General features: G+C 40.7%; 1 protein-coding gene across 1 annotated transcript in view; it reads right to left on the minus strand.

Moving 5' to 3' along the window:
- Itsn1 (intersectin 1) overlaps window positions 1-24,044 on the minus strand; it is a 206,751-nt gene that overhangs the window by 38,970 nt on the left and 143,737 nt on the right. Inside the window, exons 24-29 of the mRNA XM_076868630.2 lie at window positions 23,400-23,482; window positions 19,166-19,332; window positions 15,927-15,972; window positions 13,506-13,627; window positions 7,244-7,361; window positions 5,065-5,256 (exon numbers count right to left, since the gene is read on the minus strand). Coding sequence (XP_076724745.1) covers window positions 5,065-5,256; window positions 7,244-7,361; window positions 13,506-13,627; window positions 15,927-15,972; window positions 19,166-19,332; window positions 23,400-23,482 — 728 coding nt within the window. The remainder of the gene's footprint in view (window positions 1-5,064; window positions 5,257-7,243; window positions 7,362-13,505; window positions 13,628-15,926; window positions 15,973-19,165; window positions 19,333-23,399; window positions 23,483-24,044) is intronic.

Consider the following 24,044-nt stretch of genomic DNA (forward strand, 5'->3'; position numbering starts at 1 on the left):
TACAATACCTTTATTTATTTATTTACTTCTATGTAGTGCTGAGGACCAAACCCAGTGTCTCCCAAATGCTAGGCAAGCGCTCTACACTGAGACACAAACCCAGCCCTAAAAACTACTGATTTAATGCAACTGTACAACTCTTTTATACATTTGTTACCTTGACGATTGTCATAACAAGGTTAATATGTGAAGGCTACAGCAAAGACTTACCCACCCAAGATAGGAAGTTTGGGAGCTAAAACTATTCAGAGCTTTAATTTCAAAGGGTCTGTTTCAATCCCCCACCTTTAGTTCACCCCTTTATCTTGAGGAAATTGGGGTGCATTTTATAGTTAAGACACAGTAATGCTGCCAGGCGGGGTGGTGCGTGCCTGGAATCCAAGCTACTCAGGAGGCTGGGGTGGGAGGATTGCAAGTTCAAGGCCAGCATGGACAACTTAGCAAGACCCTGTCTCAAAATAAAAAATTTATTTATTTATTTTTAAAATTTTTTAGTTACACATGGGTACAATATCTTTATTTTGTTTATTTATTTTCATGTGGTGCTGAGGATCGAACCCAGGGTCTCACATGTGAGAGGCGAGTGCTTTACTGCTGAGTCACAACCCCAGCTCCAAAATAAAAAATTTAAAAAAGGGTTGGGAGTGCAGCTAAGTAGTGGAGTGCCCCAGGGTTCAATTCTCAGTGCCACCAAAAACAAACTAGTAAGCTAAACCACCTAGTTAAAGGGTTTTCCTTAGTGTCACTAAGTTTTTCTCCTGATGGTATCAAATCCATCCCATAATCAGTCCTGCTAAATAACCCAATTGTCATTTGCAATGGAGTCCAGATCTGCCCAAGCCCCTCCCGAAACGGGTCAGACACCACTTTCCACCATACATGTAATTCTGTAGTATTTTATCACTTCATATAGGATAAACCTTCCTTTTTTGGGGGGTGGGGGTGGAGGGTACCAGGGATTGGACTCAGGGGCACTCAACCACTGAGCCACATCCCTAGCCTTAGTTTGTATTTTATTTAGAGACAGGGTCTCATTGAGTTGCTTAGCGCCTTGCCATTGCTCTGAACTGGGATCCTCCTGCCTCAACCTTCTGAGCTGCTGGGATTACAGGCACCCGGCAGGATGAAGCCTTTCTTTTGAGCAGCGTCTCCTATACAGAGGAAATGTGGGGCCTGCTGTGTCTGGCCTGGAGGGGAGGGGCAGAGGCCTTTGGAGGGCAACTCCCAAGCACACAACGAAGGTGATTTCTCTTGGACCCTTTTTTTTAATATGCCACTGGAGCAACTCCACCCCAAGTTCAGTTGTAAGTACATTCACACACACCGATATGAAATTAAAAGATTTAATGACATTATTTATGTTTAACAAACAGCTCAGAAAATAAAACCTGACACCTTTAAGCTCTCAGGCCAAAGGAGATACCTCATCCCTTCCCCATTTCAACTAGGAGAATTTAATTAAAATAAAGTTATTCGATCTTAGTTTAATCTAGTACCAAATGCAGATAATACGGGGAACAATCAAAAAATTCTTTTTTTTTTTTTAGAAAGAGAGAATTTTAATATTTATTTTTTAGTTTTCGGCGAACACAACATCTTTGTTTGTATGTGGTGCTGAGGATCGAACCTGGGTCGCACGCATGGCAGGTGAGCGCGCTACCACTTGAGCCACATCCCCAGCCCCCTCAAAAAATTCTGAAATATATAACCAAGGTCCTGGCATACATTCTATGAGATAAGCTTTTTTAAACGATGATTTTTACTCATCTATAGTTACCAAACCAACCCCAGGATTCACCAATGGGCCTACCATTTTAGCCCAAGTAAAATTCACACAGTGGCTAGTGAGATAAGACCAAGATTCTCAACCTCAGCACTGGTGCATCTGGGGCCAGGTCATTCTTTATTATGGGAACTGTCCTGCGCACTGCAGGGTGTTGAGCAGCATCCCTAGTCTCTAGTCATTAGATGCCTGCAGTACCTCTAGTTGAGAACTGCAGGGTCAGAAAGAGAGTCTACAACCAGCACCAACTGAATAAGTTGTGAGGCACAACCTGTGCCAGCTTCACCAACCCAGAATGAAGCCTGGAGGACAGACTAGAGAGGGTCAGAGAGGAGGAGAAACATGGAGTACCACTGAGTCTTACCCACCTTGAACTACACTCCAGCAACTCAAGGCTCAAGAAGGAACCCTGGCTTACAAAGGTGAAGGACCCAGAAAGAGATGGGCCTACCGACTTGACTGTGTTCCACAGAGGGTGGGCTGGGCCAGGAGGAGATCCTCTCTACTGGCTCTGGGCCTTTGCATGTCCTGACCTCTCACTCCATCGCAGTCACTTCTCTTCCTACTCCAACTGGCTCATCTTACCCTTCAGGTCTCAGCTTCATGTCACTTCCTCCTGGAAAGGTTCTGGTTCCTTTCCCCAGGGCCCACCTGCTCTGGATGGCCCACTCGGTGGCACCTGGCATCCACACTTCTCCAGGCACAATACTTATCACCTACTGCACATGTCCCCTGTATATGTGAATGAACTCCGCAGGTTTAATTTGCTGTTTGATACTCCCATGACTCCACGAGGACAGGGACCCTGCCCTAGCAAATGCCACACTCTCCCCAGAACCTGTCAACCTAATACATGGAAGATGTCTCCTCCCAAATGTTTGCTGAAATGACAAAAGACATCACTTTTCACTGAAGGGCAAGGGAGGGTCAATAAGTGAGGCTCATGACAATGGAATTAAGCACATGGTCACCGTGGCCAACAGAGCCATCAATGTGTAAGCTCACTTATTTCTGCAAAGGTGACAAGACTAGAGAGTACCAGGCAGAAGCAAATCCCAAACGACGATATGGAAAACGTGCGGGTCTCTGTTTTTAGCCACATAGATTTGGAGTGTTCACCAGTCTCTTATTGTGATACTTCTTTTGGACAAATGTTTTGTATCCTGAACCGAATCACATACCTGCCAATGTGTCGATGACATTTACCAATGACAGCTGAACACTAAACCAGCGTTATAAGGAGCGATCGTTTACATATCGATGGGGAGTACCACGGGGAGAGTGAGGGCCAGTCAACCAGGACCCCTCGAGAAGTGGATCATGTCTGTGTTCAGAAGGCACATGCCACAGTCGCCCCGTGGGCAGCAGGCCAACTGCTGACATCTGTTCTGTGTAGTGTCCCTCACCATTGCCAGCTTCCAACAGCAAGAACACAGAGACATTTCCGTCTAACTTTTGTATGAAGAATTTAATTATCTATACACGTAACTAATTCAAAAGGTTGTATTACAGTTGTTAAAGCCGCAGGTTTATATATTTATATATTTTACATTCATATCATGAAAATACTGCAGCGCAGGTGGACGAGGAGGAGCTGTCCTCGTCCTCTGCACCGTGCAAGTGGAGGACTCCACACAACCACCAGCACAGAGCCTCCCGAGACGTGAACACAGAAGGGACAACGTGTTACAGAGTCATTAACAGGACAGCTGGGTTGTGCTTGAGCCCCCCACCCCACCTCTGTGCTGTCAGCAACTGGCGTTTTATTGAGGGCTTTCAATGAGTGTTTAAGAGACAAACATGGCTTCAGCTACAGCACGGCTAACACATGAATGACCATGAGCTCCATTTCATATTAATCTGTAGAAATTCCACAGTCTAGTTAAAAAATGTAAACATTGGAAATTAATTGCAGGGAGACTTCTACACATTCTTTCTTGTCAAGAAAATTACTTGTTCAAAATGTGTCATTCCAACAAAAGTAATTGGAATAAAAACTTCATGTAACAGAGACTAGAGAGACTACAGACACTGTGGATCATAACAACCTCAGCGGTGTCATCTACTGATTTATGGTATGAAAACACACAAAATTAAAAACCCCAAACAAGACACCAACTCAACCAGATAAATCTGAGACCAAACAAAAACATAGGCGCTTTCTCATGTGGCTACAAGGTCACTGTGCAAAATAAAATTAATGGTTAGATATCATACAAGAGCGTTTGCCATGGGGAGAACTCATTTCTTATGTACAGGATGGATTACATGCACAACGAGTACATCTGATACACACGAGCACAAAACACCTTCTGTTTAATTGGGCTTACTCTACACATCTTCAAAACATACACTGAACTCCTCTGTACTGCTACGGTAGGGGGAAAAAACACCCCAAACTACACAATTTAGTTGGTAACACTGGACAAAATGAAAAATACAAGTCTCAGATTTATGGACATTTGGAACAATTTTTAATAGCACATGCAGCATTCCTTGATAGTGGGTCTTTTTGCAAAACCAAAATAGCAAAGAAATGATTGATTGATTGATTTTTATTAAAAGGCTAAAATATATATATTTAAAAATAATCTTAAAACTATTGAAAGCACCTGTGCAAAGGTGGGGGAAGTCAATTTGAGTAACTAGGAAAGCCACAAAAGGACCCACTACCCTGTGTATTTTTGTAATTTTTGCTTCTGTCTCTGCAAGTAATAACTCAAACATTGCGATCACATGCAACTACGGTAAAATGAGGTAAACTGCTCTGCAGTGAGTTCTTCTACTCAGAAGGCAGTAGGTGATCATGCTGGAAGTCACATGATCAAGGCTGCATCTCCCATCATCCCTCTGGGCAGTGATATGGGATAGTGGGTCTCTTTGAGGACTTTCAAGCCTGAGGGGGGGATGGACAACATATGATTCCTAGAAAAAGGAGGAAAACAACACATAAGCAAAACAAAACAATGAGCAAAATTCAAGCTAGGAAAATGAGTTGGGCATGTCAACAGCATGGTGCCAAATGATTTAAAAAAAATAGGAAAAAGGGGGGAGGGAAGGGAGGGGACATGCTACAGAAGGAATGAAAATTTAAAACAAAAACAAAACAACCCCACGAGATAAAGTTTTGCATTACAGAAGGTCTTCAAAGAGACGGTTGTGAATGCAGCAGTGGTCTAGCTTTAAGTTCTGCAAACCAAGCTCAGCAGAATCAGAGCAATGCTGCATGTTTCACTGGAAGGTACCAGAGAGGAGAGGAACAGAGCCACCAGGGCACTTACATTGTTGGCTTGGGTCCATGTCTGTGGTCAGCTTCACATAGTTGGATGGGAAGAGCCCCACTTGTCCATTGACTTCCCCTTTCCACCAGTCAGGGTCCTCCTTGTTGAGGACATTGATGATCTGGCCCTTGCTGAAGGCCAGCTCGTCGTCATTCTGCGCAGTGTAATCGTACATCCCGATCACCTGGCACACTGTAGAAGACAGGGCTGGGTGAGCAGCTGCACACCCTCGCTGGCACATGTGTGAGGGGCCACTTGTGGCCAGCAGACATTTTCACAGATTATTTTTGCCCTTTCAAAATAAGGTACTGTGAGCCGGGCGTGGCAGCACACCCCTGTAATACCAGTGGCTCAAGAGGCTGAGATAGGAGGATTGTGAATTCAAAGCCAGCCTCAACAAAAATCGAGGAGCTGAACAACTCAGTGAGACCCTGTCTCTAAATAAAATACAAAACAGGGCTGGGGATGTGGCTCAGTGTTTGAGTGCCCTTGAGTTCAATCCCCGGTACCAAAAAAAAAAAAAAGAGCATACAGTGAAGTGGAAGTGCCCCAAGGGGCTTTTCATGGTGCAGGCAATAGAGGAAGATGAAGGATCAAAACTAAGACAACAGCAAAATTTTCACACTATGCCCTTGGTTTGTACATCTTCCTCTTTTTGGGGTTTACTTGTCAGCAGAAAATTTAGAGTGATAACCGGGTCTCTGGCTTTGGACGTGGTGGAGCTCCTTCTAATGCTGACTAGAGGACACTTGCCAGCTTTCGCTGTATGGGACAGCTGGGGACTGTGGGACTCCACTATCACTTTTACTTCTCTCTCTCTGTCATTTCCTGTGTGTGTGTTACTGCAGATGGAACCTAGGGCTTCATGCAAGTAGATAAGTGCTATTCCACTAAGGCACACCCCAGCTCCTTCCTTTTTTTTTTTTTTTTAAAAGGTGAAAGGCAATTATTATCTGACCTTCAAAAACTTCCAAATCTTAGTGTAAAGTAAAATTGGGTGTTTTAAAAAATTTTTCTGCTTTATCTTTGTGTCTCAAAGAAATTTTCACATGTCAACAATTTTTCTCCTTTTCTCTCAAATCTACAGGAAATTAAATTATTTTCATTCTCTGCCATCTTGACACTTTGGAGAAGTCTGCACCATTGGGTCACAGTCTCCAATTAATCTTTCATAGCCATCTTTGTATAGGTTCAGGGTTTTCAACCCTCCAGTTAGCTAAATTAATCACCTCAACAGATAAATTCAGTGGGTTCCAATCTACCTGATGAAGCGGGCTACACACTGACAATCGGGGGCACCAGATCTCCCCAGGGGAAAGTGGATACAGCTGGTATTATGCCCTCTGCCTACACAGGTCTCTGTTTGAGGAAAGAGGCCCACCTGGGGTCAGGACTCAGGAAGTTTACCAATCCTTCAATTTCTTGCAAAGGCTGCCAAATTTTAATCTTATTTCACTAAAGACACCATGTAGACATTTAACCACAAGGTAATGGAACAAAAATCTCATGTTTCCCACAAATGCCACCTAAGAACTGGTGTCTAAAGGACCTAAAGCAGCAATTTGCTCCCTACCTTCACCTCTCTCAAATGTTACTGAAGCATCTAATTTAGTCCTTTAGATCAGAAAATAGTCAACCGGGTCAACTGCAGTGCTGTCCTTTTTAGTTCTCTAGGAAAGCCTGCACAACATCCTGCCCATTCAGCAAGGCCCCTCTGTTCATAGTAAATGTCACAGGGAGTTATTTCAGTCTTCTGTGAACACACTGCAACCAACAGATCCTCGTGGCCTCCAGCTCCATCTCCTGACCTATCTAGACCCCAGCCATTTATTTTTAGGAGCCCCTCTCTGCGGCCTCATCCACTAGTCCAAATCTCAATTTAAATAGCTGGAAGGAAATCAAGAGAAAAATCTGGCTTTAATGCCACAGCATTCATGACTCCTTCAGGAGAAGAGTTCCAACAAGGGCTCTGTTGTGCCCAGCACAGTCAAGCTACTTAGATATTAGTCCTTTTGAAAAGCATTCTGTATCACATTAGCTGGGGGTCAGTTCCAAAAGTACAAGAAGTGCTTAATGCACATGTGAAAAACAATTTAAAATACTTAATGAGAAGGCTGCGTGGGAGAACTGAAGTGATACGTATGCAGGTCATTTTTCAATGAGACTGAGAACTCCTTACCGGCCGGCAATGCCGCTGACTTGGGCAGCTCTGTCGGAGTGATTTTGCTTGTCCCGGGGCTTAGAAGTTTGACATAATTAGCTGGGAACCAGCCTATCTGGCGTTTCTTCCCACGTGCCTGGTAAGAAAATAATTGGATCAAAAACTTATAAATGTTCATCTTCTGTTATGATACAATTTGCTTTGTAGCAGAACACTTACGCAAAGTTTATACAGAACTGAAATACAAACGGCATAAACAGTAGAATCTATGGATTACCGTGACATAAAAATAAGATGCTGTTGTGAAAATTCAAGCCATTGGTCAGCAAAGCCTGAAATGGCTTTAAAAGGACTGAATCCTGTGGATTTAAAATTCAGAATATTCTGTGGTGTGTCTAAGACAGAAAACTAGTTAGTACTTAGCTACTAATTTCAGATAATGTGGAGATTATAGTTAATTCCAACATTACATTTGGGTTTTAGGAATAATAACGATGATGGCCATCAAAACACACTAAGTGCTTTTTATGAGCTCTGCCAAGCATCTTATATTCATTTATTCACATAGTTCCAAAGGGACAATGCTATTATCATTCTCAAGTTCAAGGAAGAAAGTGAGCTTGGAAAAGGTATATGACAGTTCAAAGGCTAGGGGTTGGTAAGTGGTAAGCCAAGAGTTACATGCCTGCACTCTTTGTAATAATACACCCTAAGATGCAAAAAGATGTAGATGCAGGACCCACAGATCACAAGAAGTCTCAACTTCACACTGTTTTCAAAACACTATCAGGCCCAAGTCACAGCTACAGCCACATTTTCACTGTCACTCTTTTCTCCATTGCTCAATCTGATTCAATACAAATTCCATCTACTGAGTGCTTACATTTGAGATAATTGTCAGAAATAGTTCACGTATGACATGAAGAGCTTATAATTGGTGAGACAAAGCTTGCAATTGCAATACAGTTTCACATAGACAGGCAGACACACACACAAACTATTTCTAGAAAATAGGCCCTGATGAAAGCAGTTGCCTTTGAGGACAGGGGGGTTTAAAGGGAGAGATCTGAATCCCTTTTAGTAACTTCTGAAATTTAAACCACATGAATATAATACCTATTCCCAAAATAAGGAAATAAAACTAAGAGAAAAACTTCTATCACCCTACTTCTGCCCTCCCATCCGCCAACTTGCCAAGGATATCTCTGGGTTACTTTTTTTTTTTGGTACTGGGGATTGAACCCAGGGGTGCTTAACCACTGAGCTACACCTTCTACCCTTTTTTAATATTTTATTTTGAGACAGAGTCTTGCTGATTGCTTAGGGCCTTGCTGTTGCTGAGGCTGGCTTTAAACTTGAAATTCTCCTGCCTCAGCCTCCCACGCCGCTGGGATTACAGGCCTGCACCACTGTGCCTGGCCCTCTGAGTTATTTTCAGGATGTACATTTGGTTTCACCCTCCTTGTGTCTGACAGTCTCCATGCCCCTGGCTCAAAGACTAAAGCATTTACTCTCATGGTAAATCTGCCCAACATTTCAAAAAAAAGTTTACACAATTGCACATGTTTATCTATCTACAACTGCAATGAATTCTCTTTGTCCCCACCTCTGCAATTCTACAAAAGCAGAAAACAGAGTCTGTTGATAATATCCTCATTTGTCAATCCAGGCCAAGAGGGACTCTGTAAAGTACCAGAAGCTATCCTGGGCATGGGAATCCATTTTTCAGAGGGTTCCAAGAACCACCAAAACTCTCTTTGAGCAAGGTGTTAGGAGATAAGCACTAAAAATGTGCTGCCTTTATAAAGAGCTGGTTGCCTACACATGGAAATAACTACGGGAAAGCTAAGAAACATACCAACGTCATCTGTGGAACACCAGGGTGAAGCTGGCAGGGGACCATTCCCAAATTCAGGGGAAAGGACGCAGTGCTTCTGGCTGAGATGGCCCAGAAAGCCTCTAGAGGAAGTGGGCTTTGGCTAACTCTTGAGAAATCAGAGGGGGTCAACCCCGTAGGGAGGGATGTTAGGAGCCAAGGCAGCTAAGTACAAGAGCCCGATGTTGGTGGTTTTAAACAAATTGTCCAATAAGTCTGGAATGGTTGCTAAAGAGTGTAAGGTGGCACAGGGAAGAAGGGGCACAACAGGAAGCCTCCACAGGCAGGCTGAAGGGGAAAGGCAATGGGAGCCACTGAGTCTTCAGAAAAGGAAAGGAACATGTAGATGGCAAGGCCAGTGGTAATGGTCTCCCTGGCATGAGCAAGCCCTCTCCTTTCCCTGCCCAGTGCAAAAACAGGCACATTACAAAGCAGAGTGGATTTCCAGGACTCCAAAGGACAGATCCCTCAGCCAAGAAGCTGTATCTAGCAAGCGCTTCTTGACAGGGTTTTTATGGCTGCTCACCAGCAAGCTCCCAGGGGACTTTCACCAGTAGGCACACTCCCCGCTACCATGCCTTCTCTTCTAATGGACAGTCTTTAGTCCAGAGGGAACAGTATGTCCAGCTCACCACAGTATGGATCTTCCCCTACTCAGCCAGGGTTGGTCTGGACAGAACAGTGAGCAGAGGACTTTCTTCAAGTCCTCCTTCCTTCCTGAGCCACGTGCCTCCCATTTGGGCTGCTCTAATCCCTGCTCTTCAGTACCTGTTGAGGTGCCCTCCACAGCCAGCACCCTGTAAGCAAACTTTCTCTTTCCCTCCCCCATCTTGGCTATCTGCAGAGTCCTGCTCAGGGCCAGATGAAAGGCACAGATGTGACAACCAGCCCACAGCATACCAGTGGACACCTGAGGATCACCACAAGTTCCTTCCTTAGGACAGTAGGGTTCTCATAAAAGGGATTCTAGAAACTACTTGTTCACATGCTCGGCAAGTACTGAGGCCCCAGTGTCATGCAGCAGGCCTCAAGATTGACTCCATAAAGGAAGATCTCGGTGTACCTTACCACACATATCTCTTCTGCACAAAGGCCAGAAGGCTAATTGGGAAACTTTCCCTTTGGCAGGTCCCTAAGGGCTGCCCATGTGGGTAAGCCAGGGAGGACACTGTCCTTCACACTATGCTATGAAGCAAGATGGGCCTTGGGTTGCCAAGGTTGGTCTTCATTTTCGTAGTGGGGGAGGTTGCATGTAGGAGGCAAACACTTCCTGTTCAACAGTCAGCAGACTTATCTGTCAAGTACAGCTCTCCATAAGTATCTGGGAGGAGGAGAGTGGTTCCAAGACCTCTCCAAATTCCAAAATCCAAGGATACTCAAGTTTCTTTCTTTTTCTTTTTTTTAAATTTTTTTTATCAAGTTTCTTATATACAATGACATATATTTACATATAACCTGTGCACAACTTCCTATATATTTTAAACCATCTGCAGATTACTTATAACACCAAATACAATGTAAATGCTATGCAAATAGTTGTTACACGACAGGGTTTAGAGAATGACAAGAAAAAAAAAAGTCTACTCATTTTCAATACAGACCCAAATTTTTCTCAATTTCAGTCCATGGTTGGTTGAATCTGTGGATGTGAAGCCCATGGCTACAGCCATGTAATTTTGCTATAGAAGTAAATTTTTAAAGCAACTTTTTATTTAGAAATAATTTCAAGTCCTTTGTGTATAGACCAAGGAGAGGGATAGTTGGGTCAAATGGTGGTTCCATTCCCAATTTTCCAAGATATCTCCATACTGTTTTCCATATTGGATGCACCAATTTGCAGTTCCACCAGCAGTATATGAGTGTGCGTTTTCCCCTACATCCTCACCAACACTTACTATTGTTTGTCTTCATAATAGCTGCCATTCTGACTGGAGTGAGATGAAATATTAGAGTAGTTTTGATTTGCATTTCTCTAACTGCTAGAGATGATGAACATCTTTTCATATATTTGTTGACTAATTGTATGCATATTATCTTCTGAGAAGGGTCTGTTCAGGTCCTTGGGCCATTTATTGATTGGGTTTATCTTTTTGAATTCTTTATATACCCTAGAGATTAGTGCTCTATCTCACTATTAGTGCTCTATCCTCAGTCTATACCCAAAGGACTTAAAAATAGCATATTACAGGGACACAGCCACATCAATGTTTATAAAAGCACAATTCACAATAGCTAAATTGTGGAACCCACCTAGATGCCCTTCAAAAGATGAATGAATAAAAAAAAAGTGACATATATACACAATGGAATATTACTCAGCAATAAAAGAGAATAAAATCATGGCACTTGCAGGTAGAGAAGATAATGTTAAGTTAAGTTAGCCAATCCTAAAAAACCAAATGCCGAATGTTTTCTCTGATATAAAAGGAGGCTGATTCATAGTGGGTAGGGAGGGGAAGCATGGGAGGAATAGGCAAACTTTAGATAGGGCAGAGGGGTGGGAAGGGAAGGGAGGGGGCAGGGGGTTAGAAATGATGGTGGAATGTGATAGACATTATTATCCAAAGTACATGTATGAAGACACAAATTGGTATGAATATACTATGTATACAACATATGAAAAATTGTGCTCTATATATGTAATAAGAATTGTAATGCATCCTGCTGTCATATATAAATAAAAAAATTAATTTAAAAACTGGAAAAAAAGAAATAATTTCAAACAGAAAAGCAGCAAGAACAAGAAAAGTATATAATACCCTTTACTTAGATTCACCTGTTATTAACATTTTATCCCATCTATTTTATTATTTGCACTTTCTCTCTCCCTCCCCCCATATCCTCTTCACCGTAATTTCTTTTTCAGAATTACCTGATTACAATTTGCTTACATTATGGCTGGTTACCCATAAATAATTCGATGGGTATTTACTAAAAATAGGAATAGTCTCTCATAGGACCATAGTATGGTTTTCAATTTTAGTAAATTGGTACAATAATTTTATCTAAGCCAGGCTCAATGATGCCTACCTACAACCATAGTTACTCAGGCAGTTGAGACAGTATGATCAGAAGTTTAAGGCCAACCTAAGCAACTTAGTGAGACCCTGTCTTAAAAAGGGTCGGGATGTATCTCAGTGGTACAGTGTCCTGGGTTTCATCCCCAGTACCAAAAAGAAAATTTTTTATCTAACCTGGTGTCCACATCCCAGTTTTGTCCATTATCGCAGTAACATCCTTAAGAGCATGTTTTTGTCTCAAGTGGGATCAAGTCAGATATTGCCATCAGCAGTCATGTCTCTTTTATCTCCTTTCTATGAGTTTTGTCATTGAAGAATACAGCCTCTACCTGCCCCCTTAACTGGACATTCCTTATTCTGAGTTTATTTAATGCTTCTGCATGATTAGACTCAGTTGATGCACTTCTAGCCACTGTCTTTTTCAGGTAGCATGTTTGGATGAATATTACGTCCATTTGTCCTCACTGGTGAAGATCACTTTAATCACTTGATTAGAGTGGTAACTTAGTTCTCAATGGTATAATTACTGTGCAAATTATATGTGATCTCTTTGTGGGAGTCACTCAAAGACCATAAGCAATTTCTATCCTTACTAAAAACTTCCCCTTAGGTTTGGCATCTAATGACGATTCTATTAATCTTTACAATGCTGATGTGACAGTAACCCTTTTAAAACTATTATTTCCTCTTGAAAGACTTAAAGGAGGTTTCTGGAATGGCAACATGAATAACAAGCTATAAAAATAACAACAACGCCACCACAAACAACAGATGTGGCTTTATATAAAAAGGAACCTGCTACTGCAACGTGCTTCCTGACACGACTGATGAGATGCTCCACTTTAGGATGCCAGGACCTCAAGGACGGCTCTACCTAGGCATCTGTCATCCTATGAATTCTCACTGTACCAACAGTGAATCTCGAGTGATTTGAACTTGGAAACTGAATGGATGAATTTTATTTATTTATTTATTTTTGGTACCAGGGATTGAACGTGGGGTGCTTAACCATTGAGCCACATCCCCAACTTTTTTTGTTTTGTTCTGAAACAGGGTCTTGCCAAGTTGCTGAAGCAGGCTTTGAATTTGAAATCCTCTTGCCTCAGCCTCCCAAGTTGTTGGGATTATAGGTAGGCGCACAGGGCCTGAAAGGATAAATTTTAAAATGAAATCCTAGTTTTTAGAATTCAGACATTGCTACTGGCTGGCTGAAGCTTAGGAACCAGATTCAGATAAAGTGGTATTTCTCATTATTCAAATGCAAGATTTAGGCAGTGATGGGTTCTTCGTACTTTGCAATAAAATACTGCCCCCATCTTGTATATTCAAACAAACTAGAATTTTAAATAAATAGAAAAACAAACAAACAAACAAACAAACTAACTTGCAGTTCTCCTTCCCACCATCCACCTGGGTTCTTTTTTCGAATCAAAATTAGCTGACCAGGGGCCAAGGTAAGTTGCTCAGGACCAGTGGCGGTATATGAAGCAATAACTTGAGCAATTTCTGAAAAACAAGATCAAACATTGCAGTATACTGTTAAGAATCAGGATATGGAAACACTAAGAAGTCACAGCCACCTCCCATAGTCTCAGATCAGCATCGTCAAAACCAGCATATGTGGCTGATTTTCTACTGGATGAGGGAGGCTCTGAATCCCTCCCACTGTAGCCCCTTCCCCTAGCTATAGGGCAAATGCAGCATTCAAGGGGCTTGGCCAATCCATCTGTTGGGCTGTCTTCTGTTACTCCCTCATTGTCTCAGAACTTACCAGTTCCTGCCATGAAGCCTGCTCCTGCCCACAGCCCCTCTTTAGCTTCCCAAACACCTGATACCAAGGGTTGGGCCTCACTCACCCACCCCACCCACCAGTGCTCAGTGAATAGAGGAAGTGTTCCCTCTGCCAAATACTTAGAGAGAGAGATTCTATTTTCCTCAAAAACCATCGGAAGCCTGGTAGCATCGAATTTCTATGTTATGGCTTCAGACTCTCCCTCCTACCAACAAGACCATTTTCTTTATAGCTCACATTTGGGGGTGATCCCTGAACTGGTATGAATCATAGCAATGCAAGTTTATGTCTTTTCATGTCAAGTTAAAGGAAGGATCTGGAATTAAGAAGGGAATTTAATAAAAAAAAACCCAATAATTCAACATAGAAAAAAATGCAAACAATTCTGTACATTTCCTGAATATTAGAAATCCCACAGAAAAAATTCCAGCAGGACCAGCCCAGGCACTGAAAAGCAAATTTCTGCTGGCACCAAGGTCAAGTATGAAAAGACAGACTTCTGCTCTGATGAATTCTGGCACATTTACAGCCACAGCTTCCTGAACTTCTAGAAGCAATCAGAACAAACTGCTCTATTCCTCTACTCTCACTCTTGGTCATAATGGTTCCTAAAAGAACAAGGCAGAGCAAGGAAGGAAAAAAGGAAGAAGAAATGAAGTAGAGAAAGATGGAAAAGATAAAGGCCCCCTACTCTGATATGATCTCCTACTTTTCCACTAACTCCAGGGAAGGAATAAGATTGCAGCACTTCAGCCACCTGCCACTGCCCTGTTCTACAATCCAAGGTTGACGACTATCACAGGAGCACCAACCTGTCATGGGGCAGCCCTGGCCTGCCAGATGCTTCAGAAAACTCAGGGAAGTCCAGAGGCACCTTCCAGACAGTTTGGCTCTGCCTGAGAGCTCTTGCCCAGAACTACACAGGGATGAGGACTCTCCTGCAATGTGCCAAGGACAAGCTCTGGACTCCAACAGTTTTTGGTCTGGAGAAAGTCCCAGTTACTATCCTACTTGGCAACTGATATTTCTGCTCTTCAAAGGACCTGGCATATGAGTCAGCGGTCTACCCTGACATTCTCTGCTTCCTCTTGTGTCCCTGGCAGCTTGCTAGTTCCAGTGTAAAGTTAAGTTCACCTGGGCATCACATATGAAACATCTGAACCCTTTGGAATGACAAACATTGAAAAGTAGAAAGAAGACTCACAATTAAAGCAGAGATTTGGTCAGATGGCCCACTATCTGGAGTCTGACTAGAAGCCTAGACACCCTGAAACCCCTTCTTTTCCTGGCTGAGTAAGCCCATCTGATGTGAGCACCAGACGGACACACAAATTCCTCAGCACAGCAATGAATGTTTCAACCTAAAATTTCCTAAGGATATGAAGACAAAAAAGCACAAATAACTTAGACCAGGAAGACAGGCCACACACCATATTATTTCACATTGCTTCCTTCTACTCTCTTTCAAGCTTCTATTTTTAGAACATGTGATTTTGTTTAAATAAACTGAAATTGAACACAGAGGTATGACTATAATTTTGTACCTCCAATGTCCACCTGAGGAAAACCACCCAATGGCTTCTAAATTAATGGGACCTATAAGATGATAATATTTGCTGCTCCTCTGATCTTTGTGTCTTGGGTTTAAAGTGCTGTCAGAAAATGAAAAAGGGCCTCCCAAGCCTAACAAGAAGATAATTAAAAAGCAGTGAACTTCCAGTTTTACACCTCTTTGTATGGCAATCTTCTACAATTTTGCCTGAGTTATTTCTTCATAACCCAGGAGAACGTTCTCTCTGGTGATATTCCCACTCCCCATGTAGGAAGTTACAGTGAAACTTCATAACCATGTATATGTTATTAGTAGAGTCCAAGGAAAGAGCCTATTACAACCACTCTCAGGAAAGGTTTCTTGGTCTGTACTTTACTGCTGGCCCTAATAAACAAAGATTGGAAGCAGCTATCAATTATATTCATAACAATAAAACATAAGCATTAGGGAATGTAACTTACCAGGTTTTTTTCCTAAATTCCCTGTTTTTCCAGCAGTTCCAGAGCCCTTAAAACAGAGCAAAAGGTCTCATTTGCATGTTGAGGAGTATTGATCATGTAACTTAGAACACGATTAATGAACAAACCCATTTGAGACCCTAAATCCCCTTTTTATTTCCAGGGAAAGCACTGTTTCACTTGACAAGAGCATGTGTATTAGGAATACCTGGATAAAATAAGTAACTTAAAATGTATAGCTTTTACTCTTAAGTGAAGAAAAGAGCAAAGTATGTGGACTGTAAACCCCAGAGGGCCCAGGTATGGACCTGTGGTGTGGGTATATCATACACCTGGGAAAATCCAATGGAAGGCTCCATGAAAGGAGGACTACTCCCCACACACACCGCTGGCACTTTGTTTTCAAATGGTTATTAGGAAATATTTCACATACAAGAAGTTCAGAAACTCTAAACATAGCCATGAGCCTACCACCCATATTCAATACATTAAAATGTTGTGTTTTTCTACATTTGCTCCAGGTTTCCTTTTTAAAGAACTAAAATGGCACAGGGATGATGGAATCTTCCCTTTCCCCATTGCTGTTGGCAATGAGGGGGCTACTGTCCTACGTATCCTTTCCTCCCAATTTCACACTGTCTGAACGCTGACACTTCTCTATCTGTGGTGGAAGCATGATCCACAGAAGCAGGCCATACTTCTTCCCACTACTGTGTTCCAGAAGCACTTGAGGTAAAGTCCTCTCATGGATGCTCATGGACTTAAACCAGCTGAGTCGGCAACAAAGACCACAAGAGCCAGGAGAGGGGCCAGAAGGCAATCTTCTGTGACAGAGTGCTTTAGTCTCAATTCATGTTCACCCTCAAGTCTCTAACTCACAGTAAATTAAGTATTCCAATTAAAATAAAGCAGAAATGTTTAATAAACTAAATGAGAGTTACTATAAGAATAAAAATATGCAATTTATCTACCAGGAACACAACTTATCATTGCCCTTGTATTTTGGTCATTGAAATTAATAACAATTTACCAGGAAAGGTTTCGGTTAAATTTTTACTCTGATTATATGTTTTCTTGAATTAATGACTACAACTACACACTATCAATCTTTACTGCTATTTTGGGGGGCTGCATATTAAATAAAGAAATAACAATGAAACAAGATTCCGAGTGACCAGTTACTTCTCCCATACAGGCTGATAATACACTCTCTATATTCTGTAACAAGAAAGAAATTAGCAATACCCAACCAAGGAGCTCCAATGTGCTGCTTCTGAGAAATACATCCAGCATCCTAGGTTGGGGTACACTCAGGAGGCCAGATTCTGTCCTGGCTACATGTGTTTAAATGTGTTCCCAGGCCATATGTCCCAGAAGGATCTCCAGGACAGGACAACCCTTCCCCAGGCCAGTTTAAAGTTGTGTCTGGCTTTTAAGTTTGGTAAGATGCTTTGCTTGAACACTGAACTCTGTAACTAAGTAGGACAGAAGAGCTAACTTTTAGTCCCTCCCCCCATTACTGAACAATATAGCTAAACATTTGTCTAAAAATCTTTAGTACTGCCACTTCTTCTGTAGCTAATAGTTTATGAATATGGTTAAGAAAACATAACAGGTTACCTTTAAAAAAGGGTTGCTTTTTAAAAAAAATTTACTGATTTCATAAGGTTTTGTGAATAGAAAACTAATTTATTACAATAAAATACAAGTAATGGCTTTCGTATATTTTTCAGTGTTGATGCAGATTATTTTTATTATAATGTTATTTAAATATGCATTAACTCATGTAGATAGAATTTGGGTAAAGTCTAAATAAAGTTAATAAAGTCAAATTCAAATACAAGCCAAAATGGTTTTTGTATTTTAACTTATCCAAAAGGTAATGTCACTTTAAGAGTTTTCATGGATAATAATGGAAATCAAATTTAGTTTTTAGCATTTCCCTCAGCCCTCTGAAATATCATCTGGTTTATTCTTACTGGAAACAATTTGCTAGCCTAAAGAAGGGTTTAATTCTCCCTCTCTGATCTATGGGGTTCAACAGGCCAGCTGTCTTACAGGGGAAAATTATTTTCTTCCAGACTCTGCCAAATTTTCTAAGGGTGGGTAACTAATACAAATCCATCCACAGGAATTTCAGCAAGCTGCTCTCAGGACTACAGCAAGAAAAACAAAAAACAACAATAATGACACCCCTTAAAAAAAAAAAAGAAAAAAACACACCAAACCCAAGCACATAAAACTACTCCTAGCAACTGCAGGGAAGGTGAGAAGGCCAATGGCAAAACTACTGCATCAAGTCAGCTGCCCACAGGGCCTCTGGGAGTGCAGGGGCCTTCAGAAGAGCCCACAGACACTCTCTGGCACCTGAATGAGAGAGAGCAAGAGCTTTGTCCACTCACTTACACCCAAAAATGCAACCTCTGAAAGTTCCGTGCCTGCCTTTCCTCTCAGTGCCTAGGAGGTAGGAGAGAAAAAGAACTGTGCCCTGATAGCATGGGGTGCAGGGAGGGGAGAGGTAGCACCAGCCCGTTCCTCTTGGTATACTTATGTGGATCTGTTAAATTACTACATTTATATCCTGACACTCTCCACTGACTTGAACTTGGCCACTATGACAGGTTCCTGTACTCTGTGGTATCCTCTTCATTAAATCTGTACTAAACTTTGATGACACATTTTATGCAATCAATTTTTTACAGTTCCATTTAACAACAATGACAACCATTTCCAATTTATAAGGATAATAGTATTCCAAGAGAGTACCAAACTCTTAGATATTGTATTTCCTTACTATATAGACAAAAAACATAATTTTAAGAAACTTTCTACTGCCCTAATATTCAGGGGCCAAGTATCACCAGAATACTTGTTTACATGGTCAAAATAATGCTATGGGAAATCTAAAAATTAATGACCATGAAGAACAAATCAAAAAAGTTTACTCCAATGTCAATTAAACACAGGAATAGAGGTTAATACTGAGCATTATAACCCACTGATGCTGACCAACCCCCTCGCTGCAGCCTCCACTTAGCCCCTGGAGTTCTGCTTGTGGGAAACCAATGTTTACTCCACAGCACCAAATGGAAAGGTCAGAGAGCTGCAGGTCACACTGTAGTTACTGTCACGTTCTAGAGTTTAGTAAAACCCAAAAGAATGTTCCAATGTCAAACATCATGACTCCCCGCAAAGAGAACCACCACACAGAAAGGGAGAGGAAACAGTTAATGTGGGTTTACCTCTGAATCTTTAAGCCTCACATAGTTAGAAGGGAAGACTCCAGACTTGTCGCCCACTGTTCCCGTCCACCAGTCACCATCTTTCTTGGTAACCAAAATCACATCCCCTTGCTGAAAGGTTAAATCTCCTTGCTCAGAACTCTCGTAAGTGTACATGGCAATAAATTCTGGTGGGGAGAAATATTGAGATACGGAGAGAGCTTGATTGTTTAAAGAAATCCCAGACAGCTTTGCAAAAGCAAATTATGAATCAGGAAATTAGGATAAGATTCATTCAAGAGAAAGGCTAATCACAGATAAAAATACAGAGCTGCAGAATACCCCTGGGCTCCAAATTCCCCAACTGCACACAAGAATTCAGTAACTGCAGACAAGGAGACAATTCCTGTGAAGACCCAGCCACAGGAACAACGAACCAACTGCATGTCTACAAACACTGAATACCAAAAATCATCTAGGACTTAGGGTCATCATTTTATTTTTTTAATGAAATGTTTTTTACATCCAGTTTCAACTAACATTTACTGAGTATCTACAGGGTCAGAGATGCACTTACATGCAGGCTTCTGGGGTGCAAATATCTGTATTTCTGTTTAGAGAGTACTAATTCACAATTTTAGAAATTTTTAGAGTATATCCTTTATGTAAATTAAATAAGACACACTTTTCCTTATGTCCTATTGTACCATACACAAAGATGGCAGGAAACTTTTAGACTATAAAATAAATACACATTACTTAGTTAAAAATGGGCATCTACTTGTCTTCCAAGTGCATACACAGGTAGAATGAACTGGTGATAAGTATGATGTCTACTCAACCCTGGAAAATAACTATTAAGTCTCTCCCAAAAAATTAAATGAAAACTCTTTTTTACTTTTATTACATTCTAAATTACATTATAATGTAATTTAGTCTTAAAAATAAAAAATAATATTCTATAGTGTCTTGAATTGAAGGGTGTGCATTCCAAAAGCAATTTTTATCTTTTAATTATAAAGAGAACCCTGCATTGCTTTTATTGATTCTACTAAGACTTAGAACCAAGTCTTCTCTCAGACAGACTAGATACAAAATCCTTGATTAGCAGAAAAGATTTTACAGAAAGATACATATATTTCTTACTTCCACTTTTTCTTCATCTTATTCCAGCCCTTTATATATTTTTTTAAAAGCAGAAACATTTACCCCAGAACATTTTTATAACAGATGATGTATGTTTCTCAAGAGACTATCAGATGATATTTCTTAAATGCAGAGTTAATGTTGATTAATAGGCAGAAATTTAGTATGGAGACCTCTATTGGTCAATTAAAATAGCCTCTGAGGGAGGGACTAACGAAAACTAAAACACACACAAAAAATCAAAACCCCTTAACATTGTGCTAACATGGGTAGGCACCCCCTAAGAGTGCCAACAGGGGCCTCCTTCAGCTTTAAGGGTGACCTGAGCACTGTGCAGAGGCTAGGGGGTGACTGCTGGGGTGACTGCTGAAACCCACAGCAGACACAGAGTCATCCAAACGTCCCTGGAAGACAGAGGACTCTTGTCTTAGCCCTTCAATGCTGGTAACACAAATCTCCACAGTTAAAAAAAAAAAAACAAAAAAAAACTCACTTCCCACACAAGCAAATCATCGTTTGCATGCTGTAATAAGGGCATTCTCTTGTCACTGATACACTCATTTTTCTGATTTCTCAGTGTTCTGACGTTTCCCCTGTCATCTGGTCTCTGTTACTGTTCTTTAGTTCCTATTGTTGACCCCTTAATAGGATCCTGGGCAATCCATACTTTCCAGTGAATCCTCACCTAAAGTCACTGTCTTTAAAATACACCAGAATTTTGAAGTAACTTTCAAAATGTTTAGAAAACTTCAGAAGCATGATCTCTAGATAAGCTTAATACTACAGTTCAAAATGAAAAGGGAGGCTAGAGATAGAGGCTTCTGGTGCCCTGTGAGACTGCTGCACAATGACAGTGAGCCCTGGGGACACTGTGGTGGATGCTTAGAGGGTGAGGTCCTCCTCAGTCACTCCCTTTCGTGAGACATCTAACAAGGGAACAGGCCAGTCCCAAGCTACTATTTTAAGAGCTACTCAAATAGATAATCTATTTATCTGATTTATTTACAGTTTACTTTAAATCAGAAGACATTCAGTGCAGCATTAACAAGGAGCTCATTAATATCCATCCATACCTTTTCTCAGAATTTCTAATGCCCTCCCACAAACCCTCCCTTCACAATGTCTGCAATCTTTCCTAATATTTCTAATCTTATTCATTTCAAACTAAAATCAGAATTTACCTCTATTCTCTTGCTTGACTTTAAGAAAAAGTGTGGTTCACTTGGTGAACTATTTAGCAAGGACTCAGGTGTTGAAGCTTCTGTACATGTCTCAAGACTAATAAGCATTCCTCTACATCTATTATCAGATAAGGATAATAGATGCCGTGAGTGGCTCTGGCAGCAATCAAGAAATGAAGCAAAAAGGGAATAAAAGCAGCATATGTTGTTGAGTTTTTTTCTAAAAGCTTTATACTTTTTACTGCACAACCCTTGTAATAACTTCCTACCTCAAGGGATGGTTATTAGGTGTTATTATGCATGCTTCACAGATGAAGAAGCTAGGGCGTGACAGAAATCACAGGGTTACAACCTGGCAGAGCCAGGATACAAAGCCACATGCAGTGAGACCTGACCGGACGTAGCACACTGAATTTTTTGGGGGGAGGGGTTAACATTTCTTTTTCACTATGCTGATTACAAATATTGTTTTTTTCTTTTTCTTTTTTTTTTTACATTTTCTGCTTAAATGTGCATTTTTGCCTTCTTCTTCTAATAGTGGATTTAAAAAAGGCATTAAGATAATGAAAATGTATAAAGAGAACTATGCTAGTAATTGTTTTCATACTAGTAACAAAAACTGGGTACCATAAAATCCTAGATCTTTCTTTTTTTTTATTTTTTGGTAATGATGAGGTTTTATAGTTATACCTATAAATTTTTTAAAAATTACTTTTGAAATTCCTATTGATAAAGAAATGCTGGGGGACTGGAGGGTATAAATCAGTGGTAGAGTACTTGTCCAGCATGCACAAGGCCCTTGGTTCAATCCCCAGCACCACCAAAAAATACAAAGAAGAACTGAGGAAGAAACGCTGTTACAGTGACTCTGAACTACTATTAAATCTTAATGTTTGCGGTCTCCATCAAAACAATTATGTTGATAATTGTATTTTTCATTAGGTAAAGTTTCTAGGAATGCAACAATCATATTACAGCAAACTAATCATATAATTTGTTCCAGGAACCCACTGAAAAATACTGCATAATTGGTAAGTTATGACATCTGATAACTGCAAAACCTGCTCGGACTTCTAAATGGGAAGCTTAACTCAGGTAGCACCTTTCAATTAGTTCTATAATGATTGCACTGAATGTAAAAAACATGATTTTTACCAGCAGGGTCTAAATTACATAAGTTTTTTTTTTCATTTTTTAAAAATTTAATACTTCCTACTAGTGACTGGCATGTATATATAATATCTAGAATTATGTCATGAAACAGAGACTGGAAAAAAGGCAATTAATTATTTGCGTTACAAATACTCAAAATGAAATTTTTAGGCCTAAATAATCTGGTTTGGTTATTTACTTAGAACATGGAAACTGAGCTTCTGTTTTGGCTGAAGAGGTTCCTATGATACTCATATAATTGTGAAAGCTTTACTGGACTCTGCAGTGTTTTAAGGCAAAATACTTGTATGTAGATGAGACTAGACCACATTAGGAGATTTAGCTACAGGGGTGCTCAGAGAACTTGATCCTTGGCAAACTGGCTTGGTGAACTTGGTAAATGGGCTTCTTTCAAAAGTCAAAAGGCTCATGGTCAAATTAGAAAATTTAGGTTTTTTGTTCTGTTTTTGCAGTACTGGGGACTGAACCCAGGGCTTTGCATATGCTAAACAAGCACTCAACCACTGATGAGCTGCATCCCCAGCTCCACAATTAAGTTTTTGATGATCAACATCTCCAACAGTATTTTGACAGCCTCCATAATCAGTACTCTGATTTTTGTAAAGAGCTGAACTTTCATTTCACCTCAGTTTAATAGAGTTTAGTTTAATTAATGCAGACTATTTAAAGATGAAACCCGTTTCATTTCACATTTACTGTCTGTAGTGGTACCAGGTTCAACTCTCCTAAAGAACCTAATTTGATCTGCTCCTCACCTTCTCCTGAAACAGCTGGTTTAGCAGCAGGTGAAGCTACTCTCTTCAGACTAGCAGGACTCTCTGAAGAACCAGAATCCATGCTGAAAGAAGGGAAGAAAAGAGTATTTTAATTCCTATCTCAAGAGAAAATAGTACAGCTGACACTGATTTTTCTACTTTAGAACTCTGAACAATCCACGGCTGAAGCAGCTGTACTTAGAGCTAAGTTACACGCTCCAGGGGTGCTAGGCCACAGGGCTCTGCGCTCATATCCTGCTCTGCTGCACATGTGCCCTCTGTATTGGTTTACTCCAAAGCATGACTGGCAGGGGCTCATGGGATAATTCTGTTATTTTTATCTTCTTAAAGCTCATAATTTGTTTTGAACACCTATACAGTTAGAATAATTAAGCAACAGCCTTGCAGATTCCACGTTCTTAGCAGATGCTAATGAAAATAATTCATTCTTCCAATTATTTCCCCAAATGCTCTGGGCTTTCTAAGCAATCACATGTATCTGGCACAGTACTGATTATGAAGTCACGCTCCAACCACTTGCGTGACTATTCCAGGTCTCAGAGCAGAATTTAAAAAATTATATATTTGTAGATGGACATAATACTTTTATTTTTTTAATTTATTTTTTATGTGGTGCTGAGGATC

Source organism: Callospermophilus lateralis, chromosome 10 (genome assembly GCF_048772815.1).
Source record: "Callospermophilus lateralis isolate mCalLat2 chromosome 10, mCalLat2.hap1, whole genome shotgun sequence".
NCBI classification, from domain to species: Eukaryota; Metazoa; Chordata; class Mammalia; order Rodentia; family Sciuridae; genus Callospermophilus; species Callospermophilus lateralis.